The sequence below is a fragment of the Anolis sagrei genome, chromosome 1 (genome assembly GCF_037176765.1).
Source record: "Anolis sagrei isolate rAnoSag1 chromosome 1, rAnoSag1.mat, whole genome shotgun sequence".
In the NCBI taxonomy this organism is placed as follows: Eukaryota; Metazoa; Chordata; class Lepidosauria; order Squamata; family Dactyloidae; genus Anolis; species Anolis sagrei.
Window position 1 is genome coordinate 232,888,500 of NC_090021.1, and position 10,857 is coordinate 232,899,356.

Consider the following 10,857-nt stretch of genomic DNA (forward strand, 5'->3'; position numbering starts at 1 on the left):
TTCTTAGAAGGGATAAGAGCACCCATAAACTCATAATGAGAGATCCATGCTTGGATGTATGTATGTATTGCTGTGGAAACATATGTGTACCTTTGATATCAGTAGCTGGTGTCCCCCTCCCCCCCCCCCACCACCACACATTTCTGGAAAATAATTTTGCCATACTTTTCAAATTGGTTCTAACCCATGAGAAACAACTGAAGAACAAACCATTTCTGTGAAGTGAGACATTTTAATGCATACAAAAGGCAAGCAGCATTGTCACAAGACAAGTGAGTACCACATTCAGGCCACAGATTTTGTGAAAATTTTGAATAACATTTAATTTTTCTAGAATAGAAAAAATCCACCAAAATGCTGTTTAAGACCACTTCAGCTTCCATTATGATAAGGCAAAGCCACACAAGGGAGATATTTGTATAAAACTCGACAAATGCTTGGGCCCTGAGAGTAAATGATTGGCCTTGTTGATCGCAACACTACTGGAAAAGAAGGCAAAGGAAATGCATCTATTTCTGGTTCTTGAGGTGGTACAAAAAAGGAACTGCTATAAATACTGCTATACTACTCTTTTTGCAATATCATATTGAATATATATACAGATGGCTGAAAAACATTATTTCCTCCAATTTGGGGGGCTTTCGCATCCCGGTGTGAAGAAAAGGGTATACTTTGTAAATGGTAAGGCATGGGCACCTTCATATTTCATTAGTCCTTGCTTGGCAGCTTTGTTGTCAGGTAGAATCGCACCATAGGCAGGAAACCCCTTGGCATGCAGTTTCCTGGCAGCTGTCAATGCCACAACTGCATAACAGTGGTGTCCTCGATACTGGGGAAGGGTGTAAGAATGAGTCAGGCATGCAAGTGGATTGCTAAGTGTCCAGGAAGCCAGCTGGCCTTCCTTGTCTAAGAGGCAAGCACTAGGGAATTTGCAGATTAGGTCATTCAGGTAGCGCAAGCTTCGATCATTGCCCCCAAGGCTCCAGGTTTCATTGATCAGAACTGCATGAGATGAGTTGAGGGTGCCAAAATGGAAGAGGTCACTCTTGAACCTGAAATACAAGGTCAGTTAGCAACAATTGTTGAGTAACCCAAAAGACGTGAAAATTGTCCATTGCGATGAAAAAACAAAAAAAAATCATTGTGTTGTTGAAGGCTTTCATGGCTGGAATTACTTGGTTGCTGTGAGTTTTCCGGGCTATATGGCCATGTTCCAGAAGCATTCTTTCCTGACGTTTCACTCACATCTATGGCAAGCATCCCCAGAGGTTGGTGGATATGCTGCAAATTAGGCAAGTGAGGTTTCTATATCTGTGGAATGTCCAGGGTGAAAAAAATAACTCTTGTCTGCTTGAGGCAAGTGTGAATGTTGCAGTTGGCCTCTTTGATTAGCATTTAATGGCCTCATAGCTTCAAAGCCTGGCTTTAAAGTCAAATGCAGTGCCCAAACATGAATCAAGGAATATGAAATGCACTGTAGATTAATTCAACCTGAGAAGTCAACCATCGCAGAGCACCTAATGAACCAACCTGGACACAAGATATTATTTGAGAACATAGAAATGCTGGATCACTCTAGCAACCACCATAGCAGACTACAAAGAAAAGCCATTGAAATCCACAAGCATGTGGACAATTTTAACAGAAAGGAAGAAATATGAAAATGAACAAAATATGGCTACCAGTTTTACAAAAACTCTAAAATCAGCACAGTAAATAAATAGAAACACTCAAAAAGTAGGGGAATTCCAGACAGCAATCAATCAGGGCCAGCTAACATCTCCCAACAAAGGATTCCCCCAAACAGCAATCAGACAGGCTTTGAAGTGACAAGGCCATTAAATGCTAATCAAGGTGGCCAATTGCAACATTCACACTTGCCTCAAGAGAACAAGAGTTCTTTCTCCCACCCTGGACATTCCACAGATATATAAACTTCACTTGCCTAGTTTCCAGCAGACCTCAAAACCTCTGAGGATGCTTACCATAGATGTTTGTGAAACATCAGGAGAAAATGCATCTGGAACAAGGCCATACAGCCCGGAAAGCTCACAGCAACCTAACAAATTCGTGTTCCAATAACCTTCAGTATTTATTGGAAATCAGAGGAAGATTGTCTGTGATGGGTGCAGATTGCACCACCTGTTTGTTCTTTTTTCTCACTACATCAAATTATATCATTCAGACCAAGAAAAGAAGAAAAGTGAAAGGAAATACAGTACTTGATTCAAATGCCACAGTGGAGCATCAAATACATTTTATCTTGCCATTTGATCAATCCACAAAGCAGTTTCTCAAAACATTTCTCTTCTTCAAAGATGGGGAGAAGGTAGAGACAAGGGAGCATCCCCATTCTCAGTGTAGCTCCATAAAGGTGAGGAGGGAACTGGGTCCGGAGCATCCAGGAGCCCCTCACACACCCTGGGAAGGCTCCAAGCAATTTATTCCAGAACTCAACAAGTCTGACTTGCTGTTGACATCAGCATAAACTGATAGGAAAGAAGGTGCAGAGCGCGGAAGGACTGAGGTTCTTTCCAGACAGGCCATTATCCCAGAAGCATCCGTGTTTGAAAAACGTGGATGTTCCTGGCTGCCCAGCTACACTCACCCCAAAAAGTGCGCACTTTCTGGGGTGGGTGTCCAGATATTCTACTGGGACTTCCCATTAGAACACTGGGACACTTAACCTCCTCCCCAGAAGGACTTTTTTTGTGTCAGGAGTGACTTGAGAAACTGCAAATTGCTTCTGGTGTGAGAGAATTGGACATCTGCAAGGATGTTACCGAGGGGTCACTGGATGCTTTGATGTTTTACCATCCTTGTGGGAGGCTTCTCTCATATCCCTGCATGGGGAGCTGGAGCTGACAGAGGGAGCTCATCCATGTTCTCCCCTGATTCAAACCTGTGATCTGTCAGTCTTAACCCACTGCATCACCGGAGGCTCCTGGCAGAAGGACTGAGACTATTTCTTTTCATCCCATCCCTGGAAGAGCATTCCGCTTTTTAATCTACCACCTCTCCATAAGTGAGGAGAAATTGAGTGGGAATCTCACCCCATTCACCCAATACTATCATCCGTTTTCTTCCCTCACAGGAATTGCCTCACGATTTGTGAGAGGAAATAATATAGGTAAACTGGGAGTTGTTTTCTTTGGTGTAACATGAGAGAATTCATCTGAAGGTGCAATTATCCTTTTTCATCATCAGTAAGAAATACAGAACATTGAAAAACGTGTAAGCATAATTAAATAGAAGAGAATGAATTGATGATCAATGCATCACTTAGTGGATTAAGGAGATTCAATAGAATAATGTCATTACTAGAATCATGTTATTACTATTTATTTTTATGTATTTACTGCATTTATATACTGTTTTTCTCACCCCTGAGGGGACTCAAAGCGGTTTCCAACATAATTCAATACTATTGTCAATGATATATATAGGTATTATGATTTACGAGGAAAACTAATACAAAAAATTATTCAGATTCTATATGGTCTCATACAGGAGGAAGTCCATGAGGGTGTCCTGATTTATTGCACTGTTTGACACCAAGCCTAGTGATGCCACTGCTTTCAACAGAGCAGCACAGCCAGTATTGATGCAGCTCCCTCTCTGTATGAGGCCATTGGTAATTGTTCCCCTGTGCCTGGGGTCCATGCGTATTCCATATCGGATTTGGCCATATAGTTGACAGAAACTCCTTATTCAACCTTTGTGCCCAAGTAATATGCAAATCATAGGTGTCCCTACTTAGACAACAGATTTTCACCAAGCAGGTACCCCAGGGAGGAATTACGTTCACTAACTGGCTTGGACAGCAGGTGGATGGGTCTGGACTCAGTATTACTTGATAGAAATTGGGCTTCAGTTCGACACATCTAGCCTCTGCAATACTTTTAGAAACGTTATACAACTCTTCTTGAAGACCTGCATGGAGCAAAAGTGTTAAGCGAGAACAATTAAAGAGAAATAGAGATTGTATTGTAAAAGGCCAGAATCACTGGAATGTTTTTCCGGTTTCCAAGCTGTATGGCCATGTTCTAGCAGCATTTTCTCCTAATGTTTCGCCTGCATCTGTGGCTGGCATCTTCAGGGGATCTGTTGATAGTAAGGCAAGTGGAGTATATATACCTGTGGAATGTCCAGGATGGGAGGAAAGAACTATTGTCTGCTAAACGAGTGTAAAGAGTGCAATTAGCAAGCTAGATTTTTATGTGTTGAGTGGGAGCCACCCATTTGCATGTGAGTAGGGCATCTGCAAGGAAGTAGTCTGGTCTTTGTTCCCTTAGAATTGTTTACTGCCTAGAAACATCCTTTGTCTAGATCAGTGGTCCAGATGTTTTGGCCTTCAACTCCTAGAAATCCTAACAGCTGGTAAACTGTCTGGGATTTCTGGGAGTTGTAGGCCAAAACATCTGGGGACCCACAGGTTGTGAATCACTGTTCTAGGTGGTTCTGTTCTCATAGCCCTTGGTTGCTTACTGCCTGGAGACCTCCTGTGTCTGGATGATGTTCATTAGTCACTGCCTTGACTCTAGTGTTTTTAATAGTGGTAGCCAAATTTTATTCATTTTCATGGTTCCTTTCTGCTGAAATTGTCTTTGTGCTTGTGGATTTCAATGGCTTCTCGATGTAGTCTGACATAGCATTTGTCAGAGTGGTCCAACATTTCTGTATTAAGAAAACAGATTAAAAATAAACTTCCCCTTAAGAATAAATTTCATTGCTTGGGGGACCCAGGGAACCATTGAGATGTAGTGCTGTAAGCATTGGGACTATGGCTCTGGAGATCACAGTTCGAATCCCATGTAATCCACTGCATGACCTAGGACAAGTCAGAGGAAGGTAATGACAAATCTCTTCTGAACAAATCTTTTTTAAAAAAACCAATTGTGATAGATCTGTGATAAGTTTACTACAGGGCGGAAACTACTTGAATGCATGGAGAAACAATGAAGACCCACCTTGCAACTGAAAAGCTCTGCCCCAGTCAATAGCTTCTGGGTTTTCCAGCAGGGATTGACAGGCATCTATATCCCAGGAAAAGGCAGCATGCACATTAGCGTAGTAATCCCCACTGTCTTTCACTACCTGCAGGATATGGCACAGAGCAGGACTGTGAAATGCAGCAATGGAGGGGAATAAGGCTCGCAGATAGAGGACATGGGCGTAGGGATACCACTTGTTCTGTTTAATACTCAAAAGCAAGAGGTAGTGAACAAATACAGGCAAATTACATTGTGCACAGAAATGGCATATCGCATAAGGGGAGAAGACCTAAATTTTGATCTGCTCAGTGTTGGGATTAGGACAGGACAGCCTCCAGATTTAATAGGTGAAACCTGGAACATAAATGGCAAAATAAAAACAGAGGAAATTTGAGAAATATTGGCACTCCTAGATTTCTAGGAGAGGAAGAGAATAATGAAATCACAAGAACCATTAGAATAGTAGGTGGGAGTCATTTGGGTAAAATGACTGAAGTCCTTACCAATAAGTGTATTTTATAAAAGGATTTCAGTGAAGATCATAGAGTTGGTAGAGACCTCGTGGGCCATCCAGTTCAACCCCTTGCCAAGAAGCAGGAGGAAGTTGATAAGATCTACGAACAGGATTCCTATGTTTCTAATCAGAGAAATCTGCACAGAGAAGTGGTAGTGTTGGCTCCAATTTAGGAGGCAACCCCATGGCAGTGAGACCAGGAAGAAGCCTGTTGGCAGAAACCCAGACAAGTGATAACTCTGAGCTGCCCCTTTTCTGTGAGTCCCTGCTGTGGCAAGCATACAGATCAGGCTCAATTAAAATCATCCAGCAGCAAGGTGAGAAGGTAATTCCAGCCAAGGAAGATTTTATTATCTGCAGATAAGATCCTAGCTCGTGATAAATTCACAAAGAAGCTAGAATAACAAATACAGAAATACAGCCTCTTTTATACACAATAATGTCAAATTTCCCACTGCAGCAACATCAGCTGTAGCCCATTGGACGAGTCTCCCAGTTCTGACCAATCACAGAAAGGGGACTTTGCTGAGCAGTCGGCTTGTGAAGAGACAAAGGGCATTGAGTGGCAGTGAATGGGTTTCCCTTTATTCAACAGGAAAAATGATAAAAATGATTGAGGGCAATTAGTCCTACCCAGGAAAAGTTTATTGTGCGCAGGATGGTCATGACAGAGCCCCCTTGGGAGGGGGGAGGGGCAACCCAGTGGCAGTGGCCCCGGATCATGATAGCTCAAATCAGGACATATTGGCCCAATCATGCAAATGGCAGAGGAGATGGGCATAGAAAAAAGACAATTAGGTTTCCTTCTGTGATTAGAGGTCCCGCACACAAAGGCGCATTGTGAAGAGTAGACACTTCCACCAAGGCGGGCAGGAAAAGGCAATGGGGCCATCTTGTCCTGTCCATTGGGCTATTGTGTTACATATGTCCAGATAATGTTCATAATATGGGTGAGGCCGGGAATTGATTGAGGAAATTCCCAGCTTGGAGTCTCTTCTCACAGGCTGTATGATCATATGGGATGCAGGACTTCCTTTTGGGTCAGGAATACAGTTTCCCATCCAGGGAAAGGAACAGGAAATCTCAGAAGCACAAAATACAGGATTAGTCAAAATGCATAGGCCAATAAGCCATTCAATTGAATGGCTTATTGGCCTATGCATTTTGACTAACCCTGTATATTAGTAACATAACATAGGAACACATAGGAAAATCAGGGAACTTTCAGGGCATTTTTCATGCACATGAGAGACATAGTTTCCCCAAGTATGTACAGATATCCAAGCCAGGCTCCCTTGTATGTAGATTGAGGCATGAGGAAGGGAAAATACATAGAAATAATACAATTCCATGCTGGAAAAGGGGAACATGAAGACTGGGCTTTTAGGGGGACTTTGGAACAAAAAGGCAGGAAGGGTACACATTGTAAGGATGGGAACAGATAAGGAAAGCAACTTTAGAACATATGAGTATTCAGTGGATAATAGCAGTCCTGGGAGACATAGTTTCTCAGGCTTGGAAAACAGTCTTCAGAATCCCTAGGTTGAGTTAGGTCCCAAAAGACGCCGAGAGTGTGCTCTGAGACAGGGAGGGTGGCAGGAGAGAAATATAATGAGCAGAAAGAGCTTAAGCTATCAAAGGCTTTCTAATGGGGGAACCAGCTATCCAGAAAGAGAAAAAAAGGGGAATTACAGCAAGGAGAGGTACATGATGGCTGGGAAAGATACATTACAGCAAGGAAGGGGCAAAAGAAGCACAGAGTTGGGGTAACCAATTTATTAAGGGATCATAGGCAGTCTGTAGCTAGTTTCCTGATTTTTTTGAAAATGCGCAGATCCAAATAGATACACTTCAAGTGTCTGCAGCCTTTGGCACGAAGGGAACAAATAATAATTTTGCCCAGGGGGGGTTTATGCAACAGTAGCTAATTTCGTAAGGCTATGGAATCATGACTTGATTTTTCACCAACTTTATCAATTGATGAAGACATACAGAACCAAGATTGACACACATCAGAGGAAAAGGGAAGAAAAGGAGGATCAATGAGAAGAGAAGAAGAAGGATGACGACCATGGTTGGTGAAGATTTGTGAATAAGGTGATATGGACAAATTGACTAGGCTGGCTAAGTAGAAATATTTATCCATCTTCAAAAGAGATTTGGATTGTTAACTACTTTGTTGTAATAATGATGGGAGCACTTGCCAATTGTGGAATGTATCAATTAGTAGAATGTTGATAAAGGGGGAATTGTGATTGTATAATATCATTTAAAGAAGGTAGATTAAATAAAAACCCATCACTGTCTGAGAGGTTCATTAATTAGTATTTTGTTTTGTTTTTGTGTTTATCTGTGTGCACATGTATTTTACTTTTGTGTTTTATTATATTTTGGTACTTAGCTGTAGTATAGTAGTAGTAGCTAGAATGTGATGTTTTTTAAATAATGACTTCACAGCTTGTTTGTTTATTTTATCATTGCTGTATCATGTTTCTATTTTTCTCTTTCAATAAAAAATACTTAAAGAAAAGAACTTACTTACTTACTTACATGATTCCTCATTGTCTGAGTAGGATTGTCTTCCAAGATCGGTGAACTGGCAGTGGCTACGTAAGTGACTGTGGAGCCCTATTCTTGATTTGCATCTTCTCCCGCAGTGAGGGCATCGGTTTCCAGGTGGAAGGTGGTCCTGGTCGGGGTCAGCTTGACGCGCCTTCCTCTTGGCATGTTTCTCTCTTTCACCCTCCATTCGTGCCTCTTCAAGTTCTACAGCACTACTGGTCACAGCTGACCTCCAGCTTGAGCGCTCAAGGGCCAGAGCTTCCCAGTTCTCTGTGTCTATGCCAGAGTTTTTAAGGTTATCTTTGTCCACCAACATTCTGTTTTTCCATTCTTGAGTTCAGGGTAGAGCAACTGCTTTGGGAGACGGTGGTCAGGCATTCGGACAACGTGGCAGGTCCAGCGGAGTTGATGGTGGAGAACCATCCCTTCAATGCTGGTGGTCTTTGCTTCTTCCAGCATGCTGACATTTGTCTGCCTGTCTTTCCAAGAGATTTGCAGGATTTTTCGGAGGCAACACTGATGGAATCATTCCAGGAGTTGCATGTGACATTAGAAAATGTTGACCATTTCCACTACCTTGGCAGTCACCTCTCCACAAAAGTCAACATTGACACTGAAATACAACACCGCCTGAGCTCTGTGAGTGCAGCATTTTTCTGAATGAAGCACAGAGTTTTTGAGGACCGGGACATCCGTAGGGATACCAAGGTGCTTGTTTACAAAGCTATTGTCCTCCCAAACCAGCTATATGCCTACAAGACATAGAATGTCTATAGACATCACATGAAAAAGAAAATTAGGACATGAGAAGCCAAATAACAACAAAGTGTGGGTGACTTTCTTATTGAGGTAAAACACAGAAACTTGGAAAGGCATTCACTTGCTTTTGTTTGAGTCTACTGGGAAAGGCAAGATTACACCACTTCCTCTCCTATCCTTTCTGCTGAGTTGTGTGCAAATTCCTTTTAATATTTGAACTCACTTTGCAACAGTGGAAATGAGCTGAGGACAAAGGTAGAATGTGGGGAGAAAAGAGAGCTGAGATATTTCAAATTTATCTGAAAAAGTGGGATGGCAGAAGATTAATTGGGATGTTCATGACAAAATGGGACGGTTGGATGGTATGGTACATGCAAAGTAAATAGCCTATACTTCGTCCAGTGGACTGTGAACTGGGTCTATCAGCACTTCCATTTCAGGTCCTACCTCCGTACGTGGCCGGGTGAGGACAGCTTTAAACTTACGCCATGAATCTACCACCACTTCGTGCTGCGCTGGGTTTCCACGGTTGATGTGCATCACTGCCCCACAAACCTGCCAATAAAAGATGAGTTTAGGCTAAGTCCTGGAGCAAATGATGGATTGCTTTGTGAAATATTTCATGGGAATATTAATGTGAAGCATAGGAAATGACATTTTAGTATATCAGAATACCACACATGTTGCATTTGAAATATTGGCTGTATCAAAGTTCTGGTTTCAGGAAACAATTGTTTGACTTGCTCTCAACTAATCTCATCTTCACGGGGCTTATTTCCTTCTTGTTACTGTTTCAGATTCCCATTCACTTGCTTGTCGCTCTGGATACATTTGATACCAAATCCCATAGAGATCAAGAGAATCAGGGGGCAAGACATTTGAAATTCCTTTTTTTACTAATTGCTTGGTCATAGAAAACATGGCATAGGAATAGTCCTGAGCCACTATAGAAAGGTTTATTTGTGTATGTGTAATGGGGGATCAATGCATAGAGAAATATTTTATCATCTCTTACTTTATCATGAAAGTATCTAATGAGGACTGGGGAGAGCGAAAACCCGCTATTGCTCATCTGTCCTTGTTACTCATTTTGTAAATTTGGTTTACTCTGTTTTAGCTTCTTTTTATTACAACAGTGTTGTGCATTTAACTGACAAATGGACTTTATATGTTATATATTAACGATGACTAATGAATTGTAGGATCGGCTCTCAGATAAATGCAGGACTGGCACAATTTACCATTTATTAGTGTGTGCTTAGCCTGATGGAAAATAGGTTCTACTTTCTCCCCTGGTTGCGTGGAAGGTGGGAGGACAAGGAGAGATGACTAGCTGAATGTGAGGAAAAGCTGGCTATTAACCCCAAGCAATGGGAGAATGAGTCTTACCGGAAGTGTCTGAGGCAGGCTTTTTTGCAGCACACGCTCTAGCAACTGCAGCTTGGTGGCACAGGTCAGGATCAGCATGGCTGGCTAAATGGTGGCTGCCAACAATAAAGATGGTATGGCTGGGAAATGCCTGAAGAGAGAGTTGTGAGAGAGGCAGGCAAAAATCTTTCTGTTTCTCAGAAGTATATTTTTAGCATATTTGGCTGACAGTGCCATATATAAGTTTTCAACTGCTACTGTTCTGGTGAGACCTTCCTTCTAAATCTGGGAAAGAGTAAAGACTAAAGGAGTCCTATAGCATAACAACATCTTTGAAGGGAAAGGGTTGATTCCTTTAGAGGAGTTTGATGATAACAACAATGCATACCTGGTAGGGCTAGTCTTGCTGGGAGAAGGATAGAGCAACCTCCAGTCACAGGGCTCGGGGATAACACCTTGTTCTCCCCTTGCTGGGTCTTTTTAAGGACAGTTTTGTCTTTTAGCAAGGCAGACTTTTAATCTTGAAGGGATGAACCATTAACAGAATGGTCCCATGGCATATGGCCAAAATGAAGTTCTTCCCATTCAATGGTTACAAGGAATGGTTTACATTCCTAAACCATTCCTAAATTGGTTTAGGAATGTAACCTCTTGGTTGCA

The 10,857-nt window shown here is 42.0% G+C and overlaps 1 protein-coding gene across 1 annotated transcript; it reads right to left on the reverse strand.

Annotated features, from left to right (window-relative positions):
* Positions 1 to 616: 616 nt before the first annotated feature.
* LOC132764680 (glycine N-acyltransferase-like protein 3) lies at positions 617 to 10,311 on the reverse strand. Its single transcript, XM_060758742.2, has 5 exons — positions 10,219 to 10,311; positions 9,277 to 9,384; positions 4,971 to 5,097; positions 3,813 to 3,933; positions 617 to 1,052 (listed from the first exon to the last, which is right to left on the reverse strand). Exons 1-5 carry the CDS (start codon positions 10,294 to 10,296, stop codon positions 617 to 619), a joined length of 870 nt encoding a protein of 289 aa, XP_060614725.2. The 5' UTR covers positions 10,297 to 10,311.
* Positions 10,312 to 10,857: the final 546 nt, after the last annotated feature.